The 26,713-nt window shown below is 40.0% G+C and overlaps 1 protein-coding gene across 1 annotated transcript; it reads left to right on the forward strand.

Moving 5' to 3' along the window:
- The first annotated feature begins 3,698 nt into the window (after positions 1–3,698).
- LOC131216944 (disease resistance protein RPP8-like) lies at positions 3,699–7,516 on the forward strand. Its single transcript, XM_058211591.1, has one exon. The coding sequence runs from the start codon at positions 3,798–3,800 to the stop codon at positions 6,534–6,536; it is 2,739 nt and encodes a 912-aa protein (XP_058067574.1). The 5' UTR covers positions 3,699–3,797; the 3' UTR covers positions 6,537–7,516.
- The last annotated feature ends 19,197 nt before the right edge of the window (positions 7,517–26,713 follow it).

Genomic DNA, 26,713 nt, shown 5'->3' on the forward strand with positions numbered 1-26,713 from the left:
AATGGGATCCGGGAAGTGCAAATTGGTCATTTGGAAAATGTCTCAAATTGGGAAGAGGATCCATATTGTGTAGGTGGAAGTCACTTCAAGGTTCGACTAATTTCAACCCACAGCTAGTCATAGGGAGGGAGAAGGAAAAAGGTACATGTCTGGGGGCATTTTTGTCATTTGAATTATTCCTTGTGAGTAGAGCATCCTAGGCCTTCTCCATTTTGAATGTAAGCTGTGCACCAATGGAGTATTAGGGAGCTTTTGTTCAACAAAGTTTTGTGGGGCCCTTTGTGATGATTGTGTAGCACTCACTCTGCATATTCATTGCATTGGATACCTTTAGGACATCAGCCCAAAAAACAAAGCAGTTTTAAAACTAGACTAGGCCTTGAAACTAATAAAAGTGAAGATGGGCCCACCATTGTAGCTAGGGCTGTACATGAGCAGAGTTAGCTCGGTAACTCGCTCGGTTCGACTCGACTCGAAAAAGCTCGATTTGACTTGGTTCGAAACTGAGTTCGAGTCGAGTTGAGCTGATTTTTTGAGTTTGAAAAAATTTCGAACCAAGCTCGAGCTTGCCTGAGTTCGAATCGACTCGGATCGAACCCAACTCGAATCGAACTCGGATCGATTTAGTTCGGTGACTCGGTTACTTTGATATTGTTTTTGCTCACCAACTGTTTGATGAAATGACTCAATGAAGTGTGGCTGGTGGCAAGGAAGGTACATATATGAAACAATTACCTTTTTTTTTTCTTGATTGTTATATTGTTTACAAGGTGTTTGATGAAATACTTGTAAATCTATTGCTGCTGTTTTACATACAACAAGATTTTGAAAGTACAGTTCATGTGTTTGTGAAAATGCTGCACAAGCGAACTCGGCTCGATCTTGGCTCGAACTTAGCTCTAATTGGCTCGAGCTGTTGACTGAACAGAGCTGAGCTGGCTAGTAAGGCTCGACGACCGTGCCAAGCCAAGTCCGAGCTAAGGTTAGCAAGTGGCCAAGACGAGTCGAGCTATGCCAAGCTCGACTCAATCGACTTGTGTACACCTTTAATTGTAGCTGCAACCTTTTCCTCCATCTCTCTTTCTCTCTCCCCCCTTTTTCCATCTTTTAGTGACTTATCTTTTCAGTTTCAACCCATGGCTCAATGGTAGACAAAGTGCATTTCAATATTGAGACCGTGGGATTGAGTGCCAATGTGAGAGGTGTGTGCCAGTGTATTAAAAAAAGTAACTTAACATGTGCAAGAGTCAAGTGCGAAATATGTGTTGAAGTCCGATCAAGTGCCTCATATGTGCCAATGTGCCACAATACATCTTAAAGGACCGTTAATGCGCCGATGTGCCACATGTGCGACATGTACAACAACCTATCATTGAGTGCCCCCTATATCATTGAGTGCCCCCTAATGTGCCACTTGCAATATGTACCATCGTCATCTTCAATCACCTCTCATGTGTAAATATACCCTTGATGGACTATGACAGAGAATTTTCCAAAAATTCCTCTTCGAACATGATATTAATTAACAATTAGATTTTTTCTCAGAACTTGGACCACTCACTGTTATAGCCATCAAATATAATGTTAAAATTGCTAGATCACTGTTATTTTAGGGAAGTGCGCCTCAATAATTTAGATGATTTGGATATCTGTAGCGGAATGCCATATGTGAGAATGATGGGCAACCACCATTTTCTAAATAGTCGTGAACGGCCGTAGTTAGTCTAGCCAAATGGACTCAATGAATGTATGTATGATACAATCGATGGCTAGGGAGACAATGGAAAGGCCAAGGGCTTGGGCCACAAAACTTAGCCTTAAAGCCTAGCCCAGGATTGAAATATAGGCTCAATTCCTCAGCCAAGCAAGGCTAGGGCCAATGATGAATGGTCCAATCCAATCATCAAGTGGGTTATTGTTATAAAAGTAAAAAAGAAAAAAAGAAGAAGGACAATTTGAAGATACTTACGCGTGATCTCATACAAGTTCACAGTGGTCTAAAAGCACATTTGAATCTGGGGTCGTGTTCTTATTTTAAAAACATTTATCCGATGGGATTGATTCCGATGTAGGGAACACCACAATTTATTATTATTGTTTTTTATATTTTATATTTTTAAAATTTTACATTGGACTATTTTAAAGCCTTTTTAGTCTAACTAGCGCCGAGCCCTAGCCTGGACCATTGCTATCCCTAATCCACGGATAGAGAGTTTGGGTCATGTTCCTTGGTTTTCATTTTGCACTAGTGGGACGATCTAAATCAGTGATATGATGGACCTCATCTTGGGTGTAACATCCAAAACAACATGAGTCCCATTTCTATCCGTGATCCATGAGCAGGAAGATTGTGTTTGGTTTTCAATTTGCATGTGGAATTCAATTATCATTGATCAAAATCATTGATATGATGGCCTCATATTGGATGGTCCATGCAACAAAACAAAAGCACCAAGAATATATAATAGTAACCAATGCGATGGAGCATATCTAGACTGACCATTAGGTGAGCCATGAATTAACTGATGGCTCAAAGGACGCTGGCCAATGATTCCTCTTTTTCCCCACCTTGTTTAGAACCGTCTTAATTCCTGGGTCAAGTCATCTACGGGTCAGGGTCTACCTAATGAATACTTTGGGACTTGCACTGGTATGCTATGTTGGTAAATGTAGAGGAATGAATAAGCAGTCCAATACATGCATTATGTACACGGGAGCAGACTCTCAGCTATTGCATTTTTGGAGTTTGTATAAATATCCATCAGTGTCCTAAGGTTGACTCTGCTGTGAAGATGAGCATATGCTAGAATCAATTCAGTCCTCTCAGCACTGGTCATCCAAATACAAAAAAGAATGTGATCAATGCAACTACCAAAAAAACATGGCTCTATCAATGTTAAATGAGAAAGGTGGGTTCATCAGATCAATGGTTTGGATCATTGAATTATTGTAACCCACTTAGAAAGATTGGATGCATCATAGAAGATTTTCTCATGTGTCCTGATAAGATTTTCATGGACTACAAGTTTATGTGAAGAGGGAAGCACTGGACATTTTTTTACAAAAAATTGTGGTCCAGTTGATGAATGGACAACATAATTTTTATGGCCAGCATAGGGTTATCCCAATTGATGATATTATATGATGGGCCATATTGACACTTGTGCTCATTTCACTGTCTTCATGCATTAGTTTTGTACTTGTGGGCCCCACTATTGTTGATCAAGACCGTTGGACTTATGGGACCTGACTCAGATGGCGATGGCTTGGAACTCTTCAAATCTTGTGGGTCCTAGCCACACTCTTTTTACCCTCTTATTGACAGATTGTACTTATAACCCTTCATCCATTTTTTTTTCTCTTCAACTTCCATTTAAAAGGGACCATTCCTCACAACTGTCCATATTTCAGCAAAGAAGGCTCAAGGGGTCACGATCTTCCAATCTTGAATCCCAATCCATAATGGCAACCATCAGATGAACGGTTTGGATTGCATCCTAAAACTTAATTCTTTTTTGAAAGTGGTGGTGGAGGGAAGGAATAACGTGGTAACGAAAAAAGCAAGGGAAAAGAAGAGTACTCAAGGCTATGTTATGCGTTCCTTTCAAAATGAGATAGCATTGGATTCTGCTTTGATTGGCCAAAGCAAGTGAAAGAATAATTGTGAAAGAAAGGATGTCTGAGAGAAGGCCATCTCTCATTCTGCATCTGTGAGTTTGACCATCTCTCATTCTGCATCTGTTAGTTTTGAAAAAAGTGATTGAAGTTTCTTGTGAGAAGAAGTGAGATAGGCTAAGATGGCTGCTGAGGCTCATGTTTCCTTTGTCCTAGGAAAACTCAGCAATTTCCTGGCTCAAGAGGCAGCTTCCCTCTATGGAGTGCGTGATCAGGTCGAGTGGGTCGAGAGAGAATTGAGGCGAATGCAGTGCTTCTTGAAAGATGCTGATGCAGAACCAAGCAGTGATGCGAGAGTGAAGAATTGGGTGGCGGATGTGAGAGACATCGCTTATGATGCAGAAGACGTCATCGATACCATCCTCAGAATAGAACAACAAAGGAGAAGTGGGTACGTTGGTTTCTTCAAAAGGCGCATGTTCATCAATGTTGAATTATCGGCTCGAGATGAGGTCAGCAATGGGATCGAACAGATAAAGAATAAAATCCGGGAGATCTCTGCGAGTACTCTGACATTTGGCATTAAAGATCTTGAAGAAGGAAGCAGTTCCAGGGCTGAAAGTTTACAAAGGCAAAGGCGAACTTCTCCCCTATTTGAAGAGACAGAAATTGTCGGTTTTGAAGAAGTTGTAAAGACATTGGTGGGACGGTTGATCAAGGGCACTCCACGACGTTGTGTGGTTTCTGTAGTCGGAATGGGCGGTATTGGCAAAACTACTCTTGCCATTAAAGTTTATAACAATGATGCTGTTAAGAAACATTTTGATTGTTTTGCATGGGTTTCTGTATCTCAAGAATGTGTTCTCAACGATCTTTTGCAAAGCATTATAAAATGTTTTATGACTCTTAATAAAGAAGAGCTTGAGACAGCAGACTACGTTCAATTGAAGCAGAAGCTTTTCGATCATTTGAAAGGGAGGAGATATCTTGTGGTGTTGGACGATATGTGGAAGACTAAAGCATGGGATTATTTAGTGGATGCTTTTCCAAATACAAATAGGGGAAGTCGAGTCCTACTCACCACCCGCAACAGAGACGTAGCGTCATATGCAGATGCACGGAGCTCTCCCCACATGCTGCAGCTTTTAGGAGAAGAAGATGGATGGAAATTGCTTAGTAAGATAGCATTCTTACAACAGGATATCCATTACCCACAAAATTTAGAGAAGATAGGAAAAGCGATTGTGGAAAAATGCTGTGGTCTGCCCCTTGCTATTGTTATCATAGGGGGGCTACTATCAAGAAAAGCGACAGATGCAAACGAGTGGGAGAAAGTACTCAGGAAAATTAGCTCACAATTCATCGATGATGAATTTCCAATCACAAGAATATTAGCTTTAAGCTATGAAGATCTACCCTATAGTCTGAAACCATTCTTTCTCTACTTCGGTGTTTTTCCAGAAGACCACGAGATCCGTGTTAAGAAATTGATTCGGCTGTGGACCGCAGAAGGATTTGTCGAGCCAGCAAGGGAGGAAGCTGCAGAAGTTTGCCTGGAGGAGCTGATCCACAGAAGTCTGATTCAAGTAGCAAAAAGAAGTTCCATTGGCGGAGTTAAAAGCTGCCGCATCCATGATCTGTTACGCGAACTCTCAATTTCAAAAGCCAAGGAAGATAATTTCCTCGACGTTCAAAATCAACATACTAATCCTCTCTCTCCACCAAAAGGACGCAGGTTTGCTATTCATCAGGCACCTAGCAAGTTCACTTTCTTAAATGCTTCCTACCTGCACCTTCGTTCTGTGTTGTGGATCACCAAAAACAGTGGCTGGCTTAGAAAAGAGCAAGAGAAGTTTCTTTACAGACGATTCAATTTGCTTAGGGTTCTAGATCTATCTTATATAAAAATTCCAAAGCTTCCAAATGAAATAGGTACCCTAATCCACTTGAGATACCTTGGCGTCATGGTAGATCCACTAATGACCTTCTTTGAATTTTTCTTAAATGTGAAGAGATCCACCCCAACAAGCCTCCCATCATCCATGATCAATCTTCACAATTTAGAAACAATGTATGTAAGAGAAAGTTCTTGCTCAATCTACATACCCAGTTTTATTTGGAAGATGAAACAATTAAGGCATGTGGATGTTCCCAAAGGAATAATAATAATTAGTGAAGGCCTCTGGTCTAAAATAGTGCGGCGTCCATCACTCGGACTCGATTGTTTAGCTAATCTCGAGACTCTGAAAGGTGTGAGGGCTGGCGATTGGATAGAGGATTACTTGGGGAAGCAAACTAATCTTAAGAGATTAGAAATATGTGAGATCCTCTGGAGTGGGCATGGAAAGGGATTGTCCAACTCTCTTACCAAATTGGACCACCTCCAGTCTTTGAGTTTGCAATGGGAGGATGCTATTCCAGTGTTTTTGTCCTTTTCGCATCACCTGCATTTGAAGAAGATGTTTTTGAGGGGAAAGCTAAAGCAGCTACCTGAATCGTATGAATTCTCACCTAACCTCACCAAGCTTACCTTGGAAGGCTCCAGGTTAATGGAAGACCCGATGGAGACATTGGAGAAACTACCCAACCTTCGGATTCTCAGATTGCTTCTTGATTCATACAAGGGAGAAAAAATGGTTTGCTCTGCACAGGGGTTTCCTCAACTCGAATACTTACATGTTGAAAAGTTAGATGAATTAGAAGAATGGAGAGTGGAGGAAGGAGCGATGCCAAGGCTTTTACATTTGCTGATTTTGGAATGCTCCCATTTAAAGATGCTTCCGGAAGGATTGCAATGTGTGACTACCCTCAAGAAATTGGAGGTGCGGAAAATGGATTATGAATTCAAAGCCAGAATGTGGGAAGACTGCGGTGAGGATTGGTATAAGATTCAACATATACCCTCCATCGAAATACAATAAGTTGCTGCTATGGGGGCTATATCAAAGGCAGGTGAGTTTAGTTGCTTGTTTCTTCCACCAACGGAAAACGCATGGAAGGGCAAATTAATTCATCATCTCAACAAAGGCGGGTGAGTTTTTCTTCTTCTTTGGTTTACTTCCCTCTTCTTTTTTTTTTTTTTTTTTCCCTTTTGACATAATCTTGTTCTTTAATTCCTTTCTAGTATCCATCTTGATAGGAAGAAGAACTTCAAATACACACTAGGAAAAAATATTCAACTAGATTGAATGTCACACACGTAGAACATAATCAGCTAGATCATTACCTTCCCTTCTTGCCTTTCATTCATACACCTTTTTCCTTCGATCCGAATAATCATGCACAACTAGTTGAATATTTGATCTCATTTCCCTCCTCTTGATTGACACTGTAAAAGTATAATCACACACATTCTAACTTTTGCTTATATTAATTGATCTTTTTTTTTTTTTTTTTTTTTCAGTTTGCGCAAGTGGGGCCCAGCCTGATTTGGGTTGGGTTGTCAAGGTACTTTGGTTGGGTTTGGGTTGGAATTTACCAACCCAATTTGAATTCGGGTTGGGTTTCGGTTGAGCAAATTCAAGTCTGGTTAGGTGGGGTTGGGAATAATCACATGTATTTGGATCAGGTTGGCTCGGGGATAGAGGATTACCGGTTTTGTTTGGGTTAGTCGTGAACTTTTGACCATTTTGGCTTCCAGCTTGAGGGCCATCATTCAAACAGTAAGAATGGGCTTGCCAGTGCTATTTTCAGACTGTGCTTATCTGGGAAAGGGTTCTGATCATCTAAGTATACAGCCACATGGACTTCAATTCATCTATAAAAATAGCATTAGCACGAGCAAACCAATTGAACTCCGCCGCTCTTAACATGCAGTATCCTTTCTTTGAATGCTTAAGGATGTATTGAGATTTGAAAATCTCAAGCCTTCACAATCCAACTGCTTTACATGCCATCACATGTGCCTCTATAGAAAACGACGGCAAGATCTAAGCTGGCCATCAGGTTGGCCCTGCTCTATCCCCACACCCCCCCCCCCCCCGCGTGCGCGCGCACGCGATGGGCCTGGGTTTTGCAGGGCCGACCCATCCACGTTTGGCATGGACCAACCAGGCTGGGGCTTGGCCCATTTGACGATACACGAAGGATGCAGGAGAGTGGGGGCGGCGTGGGAGGCCCAGGGCCGCAAGGGAGGCTGAGATGGATCAGACCGAGGCTTTGGGAGGGGGCAGAAGCGGGACAATCTGGGCAATCCAGAGGTTGATGTTGAAGATGATATAATTCGCCGAGAAATCCAACCTTTTTGCCTTCTCTCACACTTACGGCCTCGGTTCTAACAAGCGGGCAGAATTGCGGGCCATTCTCGACGGCCTCATTTTCTGTTCGAGATTGGGTCTTAACAAGGTGGTGGTTGCCAGTGACTCCAAGTGCATTATTGATGCACACCCAGATCCATAGCTCAACTGGCAGACTGAGTGAAGATACCTTGTTTCAACACTTGAGGTCTTGGTATCGATCCCTAGCGGGGGTGGCTAACATGGAGTGTGTGTACTGACATGGGTGTATACCAACAAGCTAATCCAAAAATTAAAAATTAAAATAAAAAATTGCGTTATTGATGCCTTATAGAAAGGCACCTCCCTGCCCTGGACCATGTGGTACTGGATGGCGAGGATCAGGGCCATTACTCAACCTTGGGATATTCATTTTCTCCATTGCCTTAAATAGGCAAATTCTCCTGTGGATGAGCTGGCTTGCATGGGAAGCGCGGGCCAGTCCGACCGTTTCTTCCAGTCGGTGGAGGGCTTACCAGCCAAGATTAGAGGCCTGCTTTTCCTTCATAGAACTGGCTTGGGCTGCATCCGTGTTGGTTAGAAGTCGGCCCAATCTTTCCTTTTCTGCTTCATGTATAGCTTACGATAGGCATTCCCTGTTTGTGGGCTCGCCTGAATCCCACTTGTATAATTTTTGGACATGAATATAGCAAATGTTTAAAAAAAAAAAAAAAAAAGGTTGGCCCTGGCCCTGCTCTGTCAACGACGTGGCTCAATAATCAGTCGGGTATAGCAGTCGATTCATCAGGAGGGCCACAATGTATAAACCAAACGGACATAAACAAGGGCTAAAACATGCTTATCGAGCCATTAATTTGTTCCATGCACAGGGCATGCTATATGCACAGGCGGGAACAGAAAACAGTAGTATGCATCAGGAAACCAATTTTCTTTAGCTAAAACAGATTCTTCATTTCCTAATGATGTAGGAAATCCTCTTTTCCTTGTAATAAGAAGAAGAGTGCTACTAAGATGCATGTTTTGGTAGAATGCGTGGAGTGCACGCCATAATACTTATACCCAATGTGGACACTTGTCTTCGGTGATCTAGACCATTGACTCATTGGACAATCACACAGATGAGCCATAGCCTAAAATCAAGGGAATAGACCATGTTAGCCATCTGATCCATGGTTACAAATGGACTTATTGCACAGCTGAGTGCACTATAGAACTTCTTTCGGGTCTCTTCATAGTGTCATTTCACAATGAAGAAAAAGCTTTCTTACTCCATATATAGACTGGAAACTGCTAATTTGAAACCTAAGTGCCACACTAAATTGCATGAGTAATTGAAGTTTAACAATTTTTTTTTTTCCAGATTTATATATTTTGAATGGCTTATTTAATTCCGAATGTTATCGAGTATTCGTCAAATTGCTGTATTTTTTGCTTGATTTTTGTGGATGGTTATGTTGTTAATGTTTCGAAGGTTTACTTGATACCATATAAGATTGTTTTGTCCTTCTATTTTTATAGTTTGCTTTTTCTCAGGCATGTTATTTTTAATGACACGATCTGTAATTTATCCCCATCTCTGCATATTAACGACCCAGTAGTCTCAACGTCCTAACACTTTAGAATTGATCACTTATACAACACAACATTTGGTATGCCATCATGCAGAATTGCAATTTACCTAACTGTTATTACTATTTGATGGAGTTGCAGAGGAGATTGATTGATTCTACATGCATAGAGATTTCAGTCCCTCTAACATCACTACACATCCAATCTGGTACTCATGTGTAAGATCAAGCCATCCATCAGGTGGGGCCATTTTGAATGTGCCCTGACCCATGAATCAGAATGGTCCAATATGCAGGTGATCCGCGGCATATATTGAATCTGGTTATGAGATTTTATTAATATAAATTGTATAGATAGGATTTCTTTCTTAGTTTTAGATAAATTCTCCCTTTTTCTGTAGTACAATAAAGAGCTACCTCTAAATGTGTTTTATGTATGTTTTACTCTAATCCTACTCAAACCGAGTTACTTAATATCTATAACTGAAATTCCCCATGCTCCCCATGGATCAGGTAAAACAGAACACAAGACACATTATTGCAGTGCAACTCAAACTATCTATTTTGCATTAATTACTCATGGAATCAATCTTTTTTCAATTTTCTTTTCTATTTTGCTTCATCAACTGAATTTGGTATTTATTTATGCAATGGGTTTAGTGTAAATATGCTTCAACCACTTGTTTAGATTTGAAAAAGCAAATTATATTACACCATTATCAAATTTTAATCCCAGTTTTGATTTGTTGACTGTTGCTTTGGTAGGAGAGAGTCTTAGGGCACAGGCGAGGCGACAGGACCAGACAACATGATGTAGAGATTGCTGGCTTGAAAGTTCATTTCCTTTTGATGGTTTTCATATTCTGTAATGTATAGTGGTGTGAGTTATTTGGACATTAGAATGAGATCTATACTTTTATCTACCAATATCTTCATACACTGCTGTGTTTTATGGCGGGTGAATCCATCGATGATGACTTACATCCTCTCTAGTTGTAGATTGTGATTTCAGTAGTATCCATCAGATTATTGTGGGTTCATACATTTGTATCCATCTGATTGTGAGTTTTTTCTCTTCTAATTCTGGCTATTGCTTATTTTCTGAGTTGATCAACCTTTGTTTGGGCCACTGAATGGATGGCCACCACAGTGGCAATCTAATTGCTTTGCTTCTTCATTGTGGCTTATTCATGTAGTAGCAAACCAAATCCTTACGTTGTTGGAATTCCGGCTCTTATCTCACATAACTACAATGTAATTCTGAGCCATAACAAACCCATATCAACCCTAGATATTAGAAATACGGATCTAATACGACCGTTAATCCGTACACTTTGTGGAAGCATGTTTAACAAAGATGGAACAATCGAATAAACAATAACCAATAAAAAAACCACACTAAACACAAGATATTTAATGTGGAAAACCCTCGTGAGAAAAATCATGGCATAAAGCAACAAAATTTCACCATAATCGAAAGCCTTAGACTTTACATCAGTCGCTTTCTTTGATTAGAAATGAAACATGATTTCTTTTGACGATGCACACCTAGGAAAACCCTAGTCCCTTGAGAAAATCCATTCGCAAGCCCTTACAAGTGTCTTAAACTCTCTCACCTCACAAAATACTTACCCTTAGAGAGAAAACACTCATATTAACGAACACCTAATCAAAACCAGACTTATATACCCTGATTTGCCCTAATCTCCATAACCTGTTCTGTTGGACCGAATGAAGCCTTTGGTTGGAGTAAACCAAACCGACTCACACATTTCGATCAAATAAAAAATGTGTAAATATTCATAGCGTGCACACTAAGAATCCACCCCTAATTCGGTTGGACCAAAAAGGACACTGGTCGAACCGAGACAAGGCTTCTCTGCCTAGTAGATTGGTTGAATACAATGCATCTCGCACAATAGTCTCCACCTTTGCTTGCATTCTATCAAGTCACCCTGAAGATCTCTCGTGCAACCTCCACCTTAAGCGTATCCCTGCTTTTTCCACCTGTAACGCAGCTCCATCGCACCCCTATGCAAGGGTGTCAAATCTCATTAATGGTTGGAGATATTGATCAAGCCTAATGAATGCTTGAACTTCTCTATGTTCACCGGCTTCGTCAACATGTCTATGAAATTCTCGTATGTGTGAATCTTCTGAAATAAAATCTTTCATGAAGTAATTAATTCTCGTATCTTGTGGAACCTCACACCGATGTGATTGGTTCTCACGTGATACGCCTGATTCATCGCTAGATGGATATCACTCTAAATATCGCAATATAACTGAATCACCTCCTGTTTCAACCGAGTTCTCCTATCAGACCATTTAACTATAATGCTTCCTTTGACACCTCTGTCACAACTATATATTTCACTTTAGTTGTAAGCAACGTTATCATAAATTATAGCATAGATCTCCAACATATCGATTTTCGTACTAATGTGAAAACATATTCTGTAGTGGATATCCTATTGTCCAAATACCTGCATAATTTGAATCCACATAGCCTACAAATCCACCTGAATCTCCATGTCCCCTGAACATGATCCCAGTGTCGACTGTGCCACTAAGATATCTTAGAATCTACTTAACAACATTCCAATGCTCCTTTTCCTGGATTCATTGCATATCAGTTAACTACATTAACTGTCTGTGAGATATCTGGGCGAGTGCAAACCATTTCATACATGAGACCCTCTACTGCACTCGTGTATTGCACCCATGATATATCTAAAATCTTCTTTTTTGTACTTGGCCATGACCTGTCTGACAACTTAAAATGACCTGCTAGAGGCGTGATAATTGGCTTAGCACCTTACATGTGGAACCTCTTTAGGACCTTTTGCACATATCCCCTCTCAGACAGCCACAACTTCCCAGACTCACTGTCTCTGTGAATCTCCAATCATTAACTCTGAACACCCACTTGCACCCTATAGTCCTCTGATGTTGATTCTTGTGTAGAGATTTCATCTTATCTGCCATGGTCGACATCCACTTGTCACTATCCTTTTCAGATTTTTCCTCTTAAAAGGTGGATGTGTATTCACTCCCTATGAATAATGCGAACGAAACCATATCCTTAAACCCATATTGAATTAGGAATCTAATAGTTCGTCTCTCCCCATTCCTGGGTATCTTACTGATTGTTTTGGTCAGTTTCTTGATCTTGCTGAATTTCTCCTTCAACAACCTTCACAACTGGCTCCACCTGCATTGACAATTTCTCTACATCACCATGTGTTTTCGACTTTCCTACAATGTCTTGCTGGCCTTCGACATAGATGCCTCATCAAATATGACATTTCTGCTGATAACGACCTTCTGTGAAATTGTATCCTAAAGCTTATAGCTCTTAACATATTTTTCATATTCGATAAAGATGGACTTGTTAGATTTGGGATCCAAATTTGTCCTTTGTCCACTCTGCACATGGATGTATATTGGACACTCGAAGATCATCATCCTCGAGTAATCGACATCCTTGTATGTCCAGAATTCCTCTGTAACCTTGGAGTTTAGAGTTGTTGATGGTGACCGCCGATTTACAATATATCATGCGATGTTAACCGCTTATGCCTAAAAGCTTTTAGGCAGCCCTACATGCAATTCTAATAGAGTTTTATTCATCCTCTCTACCACCCCGTTCGGCTATAGGGTCCTTGAAGTTGAGAAGTGGCTTGTGATACCTTGTTCCTTACAAAATTCTATAGATTCTGCCTCTTTGTACTCCACACCATTATTGGCCTGAGATGGTTAACCTGTTTCCCAGTTAGTTTCTCTAATTCCGCATTCCATTCCTTTAACTTGGCGAAAACCTCAAACTTATGCTTTAGGAAGTAGACCTAAACTTTCCTTGAGCAATCATTTATGAAGCTCGCCAAGTATCGTGCTCTTTCCTTAGATGGTACTGTCACTGGCGTCCAGACATCAGAATCGAGCACCCCGCTGCTAGTATATGTAGCGATCTTAAACCTTACCCCGCACCACTTCCCATATATGCAATGCTCACAAAAATCTATCTTGCACGCCTTAACTTCGTTTAACAGTTTTCGTTTATGGAATTCCATCATGCCCTTCTCGCTCATATGCCCTACCCGCATATGCCACATAATAGTGTCATCTATTATACGTGTGAGGTGGTAGCAGCCTCACCTATAACTATACTTCCAACCAACTTGTATAAATTTCCTATATTATGTCCCTTCATTAACACCTTTACATCTCTGGTTACCTTGATTACATCGCCAGATGTAGTGCATGTGCACTCATTCATATTTAAAACCCCCAAGGATATTAAAATTTTCTTCAGATTCAATACCTGCTAACATCACTTAGAGTTCGTATGACTCCATTAAACATCCTTACCTTAATACTTCTTATTCCGATGGCCTTGCATGCTGCATTATTCTCCATCAGAATACTTCCACCATCATAGGACTTGTATGAATTGAACCAAGTCCTAATTAGACACATTTAATACGAACATCCTAAATCGAGTATCCATGTATTTGAGAAATGACTCATACTTGAAGAGACCGAGAAGATTTCTTCTTCTGAGCTCTCTTCTGCTATGCTAGATGATTCACCTATGTTACATTTACCTTTGCTTTCTAGGTCATCCTTTTATTTTTGACAGTCTTTCTTAAAATGCCCCTTTTATGCCACAATAAAAGCATCTGTCCTTAGCCTTTGATTTCAATTTAGACTTTTCTTCCTGTTAGTCCGAGATCACTACACGGATCTCCATGTCCCTGATCCCTTTTTATAACTAATCCTTCCATCTAAGAGTCCTCATTGCTTGATTTCTTTCTCATCTCATTGGAAATTAGAGCCATGGTGAGCTCTTCCAGCTTCATTATATTCTTCCCATACAATGGAGTGTTACGAGATGGTTGTATAATTAATGTAGGAAGTAATGCAAGTAGTAGCACTGCTTTATCTTCATCCTCTATTGTTACTCTGAGCCTTAACAACTCACTACGTACCTTCATAAATTAGTTCATGTGCTACATGAGATCGGATCCTTCCTTCATCTGTAGCTCAGAATTTTGTTTCTTCACAAACAACTTATTAGTGAAGGACTTCGCCATGCATAGATTTTCTAGTTTCTTCCACATCTTCAGGAGAGATCCTTATGTAGAACGTTGTGCATGACTTTATCCGATAGACATAAGTGGATGATACTCATAGCTTTCTCATTGAGTTCGCTTTAATCATCATCCGATATCTGTTCGGTTTAGTCTCCAACAATTCCTTGCTCAACCCTTGTGATACTAGAATATAATATCCCTTAAAAAAAAATCATTTCTAAGCCTTTATAAGTTTTTAGAACCCTCTAACCTCGCAAACCCCTGTCCTTAGATAGAAAACACTCGTATTAACCAAGCTGTAATCGAAATTGGACTTAAATACCCTAATTAATTTGTGCTAATCTATTAAACTGGTTTAATTAGTTGGACTGAATGGAACCTTTGGTTGACTGAACCAAACTAACTCACACATTTCGTTTGAATTGAAAATGTGTAAATCTTCATAACATGCAAATTGAAAATTCACCCCTAATTCGGTTGGATTGAACAGGACATCGTTTGGGGTTAAAGTGAGATACAACTTCTCTTCTTGGCAGATTGGTATAATCCAAGGCATCCCGCATAACATGAGTCAAGCTTCATGCAAGTTAGCCAACAATTTTAAGGGGTCCAAATTGGCATGCATGTATGACATGTTTACAATGGATGGGTGGTAGCACCCTAGTGAGGTGGCTAGTGGGGTGGAAAGACTTCCAAGTATGATGGCAAATGGGCCGAAACAATAAGGGAAAATCCCAACCGTAAGCTAGGATGGACCTCACAAAAACTAAGTATTCATATGGCCAATTATCAGTGAGTTGGGTCATGCGGGCACCTTTCTTGTTGGGCATTTGAAAAATGAGATATTAATTCTTTGACTAAGAGTGGCAATGGGCCAAGTGGCCTTGCCAGCAGCCCGACCAACTTTGAATGGATTTGGAACTATTAGCTTGGCCCATGGGCCGGTCTATGGCTTGTTGTATGTAGTTCAATCAATTTTCAAGCAAGGCTTGGGTTCAAGTCATTTTAGTCCCAACCAATTTGGCCAGGCTTCAGCATGTCATGTCATGAGTAGCTCGTGCATAACACAAAATTATTCTTCACCATAATCCGGTGGGGATGCAGATTGCGTGGTGTGGACGTAGCTAAGTTCTGTGGGCTCCTCCAATATGTATGTGTTATATCCACACCGTTCATCCATTTTGTGAGATTATTTTAGGGCATGAACCCAACAATAATGCAGATTGAAAGCTCAAGTAGATGACACCACAGAAAGCAGTGGGTATTGAACACCTACAATTGAAAACTTCTTGGGACCATAGGTTTGGATCAAGCTAATATTTGTGTTTTTAGGTTGGATGGCAAATAAACATTAGAGTGACCCTTAAGAAGGTTTCAAAAATTGGAGTCTTGTTACCACTGCTTTCTATGGTGTGGCACACTTGAGCTTGGGACCTGCCTTATTTTTAGGGTCACAGTATAGATATAAAACATACATCCATAAATGCTCTCATGGGAACCAATTCACGAAAACTTTTAACACGTGGTATGAGCATATAAAATCCAGATGATCCACTAAATGAGTTATTGTTATTGACAGATGTCTTTAATCTGCTAGACTGGGCTCGATGACATTGAGCAGGCTTCGTTGTCATCGAAGACAATTTGATGCCATTTGGTATTTATTGTATTTTCACCTCTGGTTGCTAGACATATTTTGTCATTTTTCGATGACATCAAAGGTTGTTCGATGTCATTGAAGGTTTTGCACAGAATTTCTTTGAAAACGTAGATTTTGAGATTTTTCCTTCTGATTTTGTTTAGGTTTCTTTTTAAACCTATATAAAAGGATGTGTACGGGACTGGGAGGTATTCTAAGACTTTAGAAACTATTTCAAGGGTTTCTAAAAGGGTTCTAGGGTTTCAAAAGGGTGGAGTAAGGGTGAGATTTGAGGATTGCTCAAGTCTGGTAAGTCATTTCTCTTTATAATCTCTATATTCATTATGGATTTCTTCACTTTGTGCCGTGGTTTTTTTTAAAAAGGGTTTTTCATGTTAAATCTCTACGTTCTCTTTGTGTTTGCTTAGTGCTTTTAGATTGCAATCCTAGATTCATCTCTGTGTAATTCTGGTGTTTTTCCCAACAAGTGGTAGATGAGGCCGTGCTGAAAGAGACTATCGAGGGTTTTGCTCGACGACCAATCCATGGAGGTGATCATCTAGATCGTGTTGAAAGAGACTATCGAGGTAAGGCTGAACTTCCTAGTTTTAACGGTTTATTACGTATAGAAGATTTCCTCGATTGGCTAGCCGAAGTAGAGAGATATTTTGATTACATGGACGTGCCATATCATAAAAGGGTAAAATTGGTAGCGTTTAAATTAAAATCTGGTACTTTTGCATGGTGGGAACAATTACAACTCTCACGAGCCCGTCAGAACAAGGCGCCCATCTCATTATGGCCACGGATGAGACGTCTTCTTCGATCTCGATTTCTCTCCAGTGATTATGAGCAGATATTATTCTAGCAATATCAAAATTACAGACAAGGAAATCGAATAGTCACAGATTACACTGAAGAATTCCAACGGCTGGCTACACGAAACGATCTGTCTGAATCTGAGTCACAGAAGGTGGCACGATTTATAGGTGGGTTGCGACCGGCAATTAAGGACCGAGTTCAGATGTATCCAGTCGGGACTGTGGATGAAGCAATTCAATTGGCGGGTAGGGCAGAAACACAACTTGCAAGAGCTCCTACTCGTCTATATCCTTCAACTCGACCCCCCATGATGGGTCCCACGCAGGATCCAGTGCTGCCAAGAGGAAAAGACCCAGTACCTCAACTTCCTACAACCGCAAACCGTGATACGGGGAGCGGCTCATCCAGACCTCAATATGTAGCACCCACAACAGTGGGTCCGAGTAGGATTCCAAATCCTTATGCTCGGCCAAGGTCGAACAATTATTACCGCTGTGGCTAACCAGGCCACTTATCAAACACTTGTCCTCAACGTCCCGCAACACACTTGACTATAAACGAAGGGGGCACTGAAAATGAGGCCGTAGACGAAGACCATTGCTTTGATGAACGTGATGAGGATAACTACTCCGAATCCACGGAGCTTCTCTGGACTCCTCACAGAGACTTCTCGAATCCACGAGGAAAGAAAGCAGAAAATAGAAATAAATTCTAATAAATTCGAAATTGATTAATTGATGAATAAAAATGAGTTCACAACCCTTTAAATAGGGGTACCAAGCAAAAAGAAAGAAATCAGAAGCAAACTAAAATTAAAACTCCTATAAATTCGCCACTTATTATAAATAGTAAATTTACTTTTTATAGTAAGTTTCATATGTGGCTTAACCACGTTATTCTCCTAATTATTCTAAGCACTTTTCATGTTGGACACAACTCCTAAAACCCAACGAATGAAGAGTTATAATCAAACTAAAACTTACTATTTATAGTAAAAACGGAACTAAACATGGAATTTCACCGTCAATAGGATGGAATCTCACAAATTTCGGCATGGGAAACCTGGCATAGCCAGGTTGGTTGGCTAAATTAGCTCGTTCTACCCCAAAATCATATATGGTACGTCAAGTAACTCATTCCGATTTGCGAGATATGCCTATTTTTTGGTTCTGACGGTCTTGATGATTTCTGTCTCTGATCGGGCCTTCTCTGATCCATCTTAGACATGAAAGTGTCTACGACCCTCTCTACATCAATCTCCTCCACTTCAAAAGAACTCGTCCCCGAGTTCTCGTGTTGCTTCGGTTCATAATACTCGGTCTGGTGTGTAGTAAAGATACCTGGATCAAAAGTTACGATCAATTTATAGTCCACCTTCCTTTGGTCCAACCATGCTAGGAATGTATCTATGATACGTCCTACATCAGACCCCTTTGCTTGGAAAAAACTCGTCCTCGAGTTACTTAAGAGACTTGGTTCATGATTCTGAGATAACTTTTGATGCCGATGTTTATTAGCCATTTCCTTGTACATGACATTAGACTCTTGAGTTGACACAATACATGTACTCATGCTCTCCTTGACTTGGCTAGTATGAATCAGTTCCTTCACTTCTGCCTTAAAGATTTCACATTCCTTTTGATCATGTGGGTAATTAGGCAGACTTATCCCTGTGACAAGATCAATGTGGTTTTGTATATCTCGTATGGGAGACAATTTATTAGGGAGTTCATCGAGCACATTCGTCTTAAACTCCTGCAACACTGGTTTCAAATCTTCTAGGATATTCACAGGCTTAACATATTTTTTCTTTTCAACTAATGGATATATATCTCTTATTTCCTCAGATTGTCTAACAAAAGTCTGTTCAGTTGTGAGAGATTGTCCCTCCACTTTAGAAGTCTTGGGTTGGTTCTCCCTTCCCATAGGAGCGAGGATAATATTTTTTATCATCTTTAATAAAGATAAATAGGTTATCCCGATCCCTATGTGTAGCATTAATATTATTTTGCCAGGGTTGACCAAGTAACATGTGGCAAGCTTCCATATCGACCACGTCACACATTACTTCATCCTTATAATATTTACCAATGGAAAAGGATATACGACATTGTTCAGTTACCTCTATTTTGTTGACCTCCTTGATCCATCCAATCGTGTATGGAGATGGGTGTCTTTCTGTTTTCAGTTGTAACTTTTCTACCATTATTTTCGACACGAAATTCTCATCACTCCTGACATCGATGATCACATTGCAGACTTTTTTGTATGCAATGCACCTTGTTTGAAAGATGTTATCTCGCTGTAATTCTATTTCTACCTTTGGCATGTATAACGGCTTCCTTATGATCGAAGTGGTGGCTTGTGATTTACTATCATTTGATGGTGCTTTGCAGAAATTGGGGTTGTGTCGTACAGCGCCCACGGGCGGTTGAGCATCACTTTGAGCTCGGGGTGGAATTAGCGCATCCGCAATACGGTTGAAGGTTGCCTGCAGCCCTTGCATAGTCAACTGACTCTCCCGATGGAAAGCTTCCATTCTTTCCAAAAGATAACGAATCCCTGGATCACCGTCCATAGGATTTTGGTTCATACCTTTGTTGTTTACCATCGGCCCGAGGGGAATCCTCGCTTTGATACTAATTGACGCAGGGATGAACGTGATGAGGATAACTACTCCGAATCCACGGAGCTTCTCTGGACTCCTCACAGAGACTTCTCGAATCCACGAGGAGAGAAAGCAGAAAATAGAAATAAATTCTAATAAATTCGAAATTGATTAATTGATGAATAAAAATGAGTTCACAACCCTTTAAATAGGGGTACCAAGCAATAAGAAAGAAATCAGAAGCAAACTAAAATTAAAACTCCTATAAATTCGCAACTTACTATAAATAGTAAATTTACTTTTTATAGTAAGTTTCATATGTGGCTTAACTACGTTATTCTCCTAATTATTCTAAGTACTTTTCATGTTGGACACAACTCCTAAAACCCAACGAATGAAGAGTTATAATCAAACTAAAACTTGCTATTTATAGTAAAAACGAAACTAAACATGGAATTTCACTGTCAATAGGATGGAATCTCGCAAATTTTGGCATGGAAAACCTGGCATAGCCAGGTTGGTTGGCTAAATTAGCTCGTTCTACCCCAAAATCATATATGGTATGTCGAGTAACTCATTCCGGTTTGCGAGATATGCCTATTTTATGGTTCTGACGGTCTTGATGATTTGTCTCTGATCGGGCCTTCTCTGATCCATCTTAGACATGAAAGTGTCTACGATCCTCTCTACATTAGTGGAGTAAGGGTGAGATTTGAGGATTGCTCAAGTCTGGTAAGTCCTTTTTCTTTGTAAACTTTGCTTTCATAGTGGATTTTTTCGCTTTGTGCCGTGGTTTTTTCCCGAAAGGGTTTTCCATGTTAAATCTCTGCGTTCTCTTTGTATTTGCTGGGTTCTTTTGGATTGCAATCCTAGATTCATCTCTGTGTGATTCTGCCATTTTCCTAAACAAGTGGTAGATGACATCGAGCAGGCTTCGATGTCATTGAAGCCAGTTTGATGACATCAAAGCCAGCTCGATGCCATTGGGTATTTATTGTATTTTCACCTCTAATCGCTGGACAAATTTTGTCATTCTTCAATGACATCGAAGGTTGCTCGATGTCATCGAAGGTTTTGCACAGAATTTCTTCGAAAACGCAGATTTTGTGATTTTTCCTTCCGATTTTGTTTAGGTTTCTTTCTAAACCTATATAAAGGGATGTATACGGGACTGGGAGGTATTCTAAGGCTTTAGAAACTATTTCAAGGGTTTCTAAAAGGGTTTTGGGGTTTCAAAAGGGTGAGCAAGGGTGAGATTTGAGGATTGCTTAAATTAGGTAAGTCATTTCTCTTTGTAATCTCTGCTTTCATAGTGGATTTCTTCGCTTTGTGCCATGGTTTTTCCCCGAAAGGGTTTTCCACGTTAAATCTCTACGTTCTCTTTGTATTTGTTTGGTGCTTTTGGATTGCAATCCTAGATTCATCTCTGTGTAATTCCGCCGTTTTTCCCAACAAGTAGTATGAGAGCAATCATTGAGGCACAGGCATGAATCTGCAGGATTAGCAATAATGGGAAGCGCTAGGTATGGTATTGAGAAGTACTCAGGTAAAAATAACTATGGGTTATAGAAGATCAAGATGATCAGTTCCTTAACCAAGTAAGGTGAAGATGGTCCTCTTGAGGAGCATAAGTTGATTATGACCGATGATAAATGGAATACTCTTGATAAAAAAGCCTTATCCTCAATTTGTTTGTGTCTCACAGATGAGCTTCTTCATAATGTTTTGAGGGAGAAAAATGCAGCTGGTTTATGGGTGAAGTTAGAGGATATTTATGCAAATAAATTCACTGAAAATTGCCTACACTTAAAGCTATAGTTGTACACCTTCAAGATGGCAGAGGGTGGAGATGTGGAGGCCCACATCAGTTACTTTAATAAATTAATTTGCAAATTGCTGGATATGGAGAAAGTGGTCAAAGATGAAGATTAGGCATGCATGTATGTTGTTAATTCACTTCTGGCATCGTATGAATCATTCGAGGACTCATTGTGCACAACAAATAAAACCCTAAGTGTGGACACCGTTACCTCAGCCCTTCAAGGTAAGGCCATGAGAAAGATAAACGTTGGTGTAGGGCCATCTTCTGATGCACTGTTTACAAGGGGAAGAAATACTGAGCGAGGTACATGATCTTTAAGACCTAGATCCAAATCAAAGGGGAAAGGTAAAGGCAAATTAAAGTGCTGGAACTATGAGATGACTGAACATATAAAGAAGGATTGTACAAATCCTAAAACGAAGAAACAAAACTCAGAGGCTTCTTCCAGGGAGGCCAATGTTGTCACATTTGATGAAGAGACAAGTGGAGGTGATGTTCTGTCTGTGTCCATGATTAGACACTTGCACGACAATCATAGAGATGAGTGGATCCTTTACACACGAGCGTCATATCACATAACTCCTTATCAGAATTGGTTTGCCAGTTACAGAGAATGCGATGGTGGACAGGTCTTTATAGGCAATGACAATGCCTGTAATGTTGTGGCTATTAGTACGGTGAGCATCAAGATGTTTGACGGGATGGAGTGTACCTTGACTGATGTCAGGTACATTCTTGGTATGAAGAAAAGTCTGATTTTTCTAGGTGCACTCGAGGCTATAGGGTGCAAGTTCACTGATATTGATGGTGTCCTTAAAGTTTCAAAAGGGGCACTCATGGTTATAAGAGTGCAAAGGCACGGAAACCTTTATAGGTTGATCGGGAACACTTCAGCAGGTGGAGCGACAACAACTGTTGCAAATTCCACATCTGTACGTATGTGGTATGCTCGTCTAGGTCATATGAGTGAGCGGGGTATGAAGGTATTATCTGATCATTGTTTGATTTCAGCTTTTAAGAATTCTAATTTAAATATATGCAAGCATTGCATATATGGTAAACAATCTAGATTTTCTTTTAAAACTGGAAAATATGTTTGTAAGGGATTGCTTGATTATATGCACTCTGACGTATGGGGGTCATTGCCAAAGGTTTCCATTGGGGGTCGTCATGGTTTGTTTTATTAATTGACGACTACTCTAGAAAATTTTTAGTTTACTTCATGAAACGTAAATCTGAAGTTTTTACCATATTCAAACAATGAAAGACAATGGTGGAAAAACAGTTAGAGCAAAAAATAAAGATTTTAAGGACTAATAATGGTGGAGAATTTACTTCCACTAAATTTAATGAATATTGTAAGGATGAAGGGATCATTAGGCATAACATAGTACATCACACGCCCGAACAAAACGGTGTGACTGAACAGATGAATCAAACTCTCTTGGAGAGGGCTCGATGCATGTTAAGTAATACTGCATTGGACAAGGACTTATGGACTAAGGCCATTGACATGGCTTGCTACTTGGTGAACTGATCCTCGTCTACTGCAATTGAATCTAAAATCTCAGAGAAAGTATGAAGTGGTCTGGACTACTTAGATTTGCGCATATTTAGTTGTGTGGCTTACTCACATATACCATCAGTTGAGAGAGATAAACTAAACTATAGAGCCAAAAAATATATTTTTATTGGCTATGGTGTTGGTGTGAAAGGTTACAGGTTGTTTGACAAAGTCACACGCAAGGTCATAACTAGCCTTGACGTTAGATTCAATGAAAGCTCCTTATTTCGCAAGAATGATAAAGAGGAGCAAGAGGAACCAGAAAGGTTGATCATAAATGTCCAGATTGACACAGATGATACTCAGGCAAAGACAGATGCGCAGACAGAGGCATAGGATCAGGTGGAACAACTACCTATGAGAAGGAACCCATCATGTGATCGCAGGTTACCATTAAGATACATGGACGACTCTAATATTACATATGCCCTCATTACAGATGAGGGAGACCCGTCAACTATTCAGGAAGCTCTTGATGAGCCTGATGCAGAAAACTAGAAGGCGACTATAAATAATGAAATGAACTTGTTGCACAAAAACATACATGGGAGCTGGTTCTAGTGGGCCGAAAAGCGATCAAATGCAAGTGGTTATTTAAAAGGAAACATGATAGATACAAAGGAAGGTTGGTAGCGAAGGAGTATGCTCAGAGAGAAGGAATCGACTTTATAAATATACTCGTGTCAGTAGTTAAGCAAGTGTTTATCAGATTCATATTGGCGCTGGTTGCCCGATACGATCTCGAGTTGGAACAGATGGATGTCAAGATTGCTTTCCTATACGAGGAGTTAGAAGAGTAGATCTTCATGAAGTAACTAGAGGTCTACGAAGTTAAAGGAGCATAAAAAAGTTTATAGGTTAACGAGGTCGTTGTACGGCTTGAAATAGTCACCTAGGCGGTGGTATAAAAAAATCGATTCTTTTATATTGAGTTAGAAATTTATTCGAAGCGAATATGATCATTGTGTCTATTGCAAGATACTAAGTGATGAAAAATTCATCATCCTAGTATTGTATATTGATGATATGTTGATCGCCTATCAAAATATGTCTGAAATCAACATACTAAAGACTTATCAGGGACATTCGAGATGAAAGATTTAGGGGCTGCAAAGAGGGTTCTCGGCATAGATATTCATAGAGACATGAAGAGGAGTAGGCTTTAGTTATCACAGGCAGAATACCTTGAAAAGGTGTTGATTAAGTATGGGATGGACCAAGCAAAGCCAGTGAGCGTTCCCCACGCGGCTCATTTCAAGCTTTCCTCAAAATAATGTCCTAAATCAAATAAGGAAAAGTAGGTTTTGTCTCATGTGCCTTATTCAAATGTGGTTGGCAGTTTAATGTATGGCATGGTTTGTATGAGATTGGATATTTCACAGGCAGTTGGTGTTGTGAGTAGATACATGTCAAACCCCGGCAAGCAACATTGAAAAGTGGTGAAATGGCTACTTCGATACATTCGAGGTACGAAAGACTACGTCTTAACTTTTGAGAAGATAGGGGCAAAGTTGGTAGGGTATGTGGATTCAGACTACGCAGATAGTATGGATTCCAGAAAGTTGACTTCAAGTTACTCGTTAGTACTAGCGGGTAAAGTAATTAGTTGGATGTTGAAACTTCAATCTGTGATAGCTCTTTGCACAACAGAAGTAGAGTATATGACAGTGACGAAAGCATTTAAGGAAGGTGTTTGGTTAAGATGTTTGATAAATTAGTTGGGACTTCAGTAGGAGGTCATGCCAGTTAATTGTGATAATGAAAGCGCTACCAATTTGGCTAAAAATTCTGTTTATCACTCACGTACTAAATACATTAATGTTCATCACCATTTTATCCGACATGTGCTTGAAGAATGAGGCATAATTCTGGATAAGATTTACACCAGCATGAATCCGACAGACATGCTCACCAAGGTCGTTCCTATAGAGAAGTTCAAATTTTGTGCAACTTCTCTGGGCTTGGTGATGGCATAAAGGAGGACAGAGTGTGCACCAGAAGCATTGAAGAAGCTATGATGCGAGACAGTGATAAGAGAAGAGGTTAAGAAGCTACATGTCTGAAGATTGTAAACATGGTGGAGATTGTTATTGACAGATGTCTTTAATCTGCCAAACTGGGCTCGATAACATCAAGCAGGCTTCGATGTCATCGAAGCCAGCTCGATGCCATCGGGTATTTATTGTATTTTTTCCTCTAGTCGTTGGACATATTTTGTCATTCTTCGATGACATCAAAGGTTGCTTGATGTCATTGAAGGTTTTGCACAGAATTTCTGCGGAAACGCAGATTTTATGATTTTTCCTTCCAATTTTGTTTAGGTTTCTTTCTAAACCTATATAAAGGGATGTATACAGGACCGAGAGGTATTCTAAGGCTTTAGAAACTATTCCAAGGGTTTCTAAAAGGGTTCTAGGGTTTCAAAAGGGTGGATCAATGGTGAGATTTGAGGATTGTTGAAGTCTGGTAAGTCCTTTCTCTTTGTAATCTCTGCTTTCATAGTGGATTTCTTTGCTTTGTGCCGTAGTTTTTTCCCGAAAGAGTTTTCTACGTTAAATCTTTGCATTCTCTATGTTTTCTTGGTGCTTTTGGATTACAATCCTATATTCATCTCTGTGTAATTCTGCCGTTTTTCCCAACAGTTACCTCATAAAACCCAAGGCTAACTTTTTTGTGTAATTAAAAAATGCATTAGCCATAGTAAAGTGAAAACCTCCATGTCCTAATTTGTGGCACACCAAAATTTTGGACAAGGCTAAAAGGTTAGCCTGAGAAGTTTCATGAGGTGGCTCATCTAGTGAGCTGTCCACATTTTATGCCTACATAAATGTGAGAACCAATTCCAAGTGAGCATTAGTCAAAATATATTATGGTGGGGATAACAAAACTTTGCCATACGTCAACACACCATTGAAGTCATCCAAATCCCGTTGGCTAACATGTGCCGGTAGCTGACGTGGATGGAGGACTTCATGTGAATTAGATCCACCTTATCCATCAGGTGCACCACCCTATATTAGGCCCAGGTATCAGGCCTATAAAAAAACTCAGGTGGCCTAAACAATGGGAAGACAGTTGAGAAGGAAAATCTCACTATTAAAATTCTTCAAAGGGTCCATCTTCTGTATATGCCATCCAATGCACTTATTTACCTCCCATCTGATGTGTCATGATGCACCCGTCACAGCAAAATAAATGGATTCCTAAAATGTATGAGATTCTCCGACGTATAAGCGTATAACTATACATAGTACGGCTATGACAGTCCATTTTTTAATGCATGCTGGCTAAATGTTGCTGTTGGCATATAGTGTTAATCTATAGCTTAAGCGACAGACTGAGTGAAGATAACCTCGTTTCAATACTGAGGTCTTGGTGTTGATTCTCGAGTGGGGGTGTGGCTAACCGTGGGGCTTGTGTGTACTGACAAAAGTTCGCATGTGGAGGTTTGTTGAGATATGTTCAAAGTTGAAAATAGTATAGAAATTAGAGAAGCTAACCATTAATAAAATTTTAAATTACGAAAAAGAAAAAAAGAAAAATCCACCCTCTATTTTTAATTATACACACGCACACAGCTTCAGTGAATCCGGTTGTTTATTATTTATTTATTTTTACTTGTCTAGAATGGATTTGATCCATCAGATGCCTTTGGTGTCCTTTGGGGTCTGATCATCATCTTCAGGTGGAGGGTTGGAGTGACTTGTCCTGTGAAGTTTGCTGACATCATAGCGTTGCTCTTTG

Source organism: Magnolia sinica, chromosome 10 (assembly GCF_029962835.1).
Source record: "Magnolia sinica isolate HGM2019 chromosome 10, MsV1, whole genome shotgun sequence".
Taxonomy (NCBI): domain Eukaryota; kingdom Viridiplantae; phylum Streptophyta; class Magnoliopsida; order Magnoliales; family Magnoliaceae; genus Magnolia; species Magnolia sinica.

Bases quoted from the DNA above. Each gene is read 5' to 3' on its own strand.
- LOC131216944 (XM_058211591.1), top strand. From the start codon at position 3,798: ATGGCTGCTGAGGCTCATGTTTCCTTTGTCCTAGGAAAACTCAGCAAT.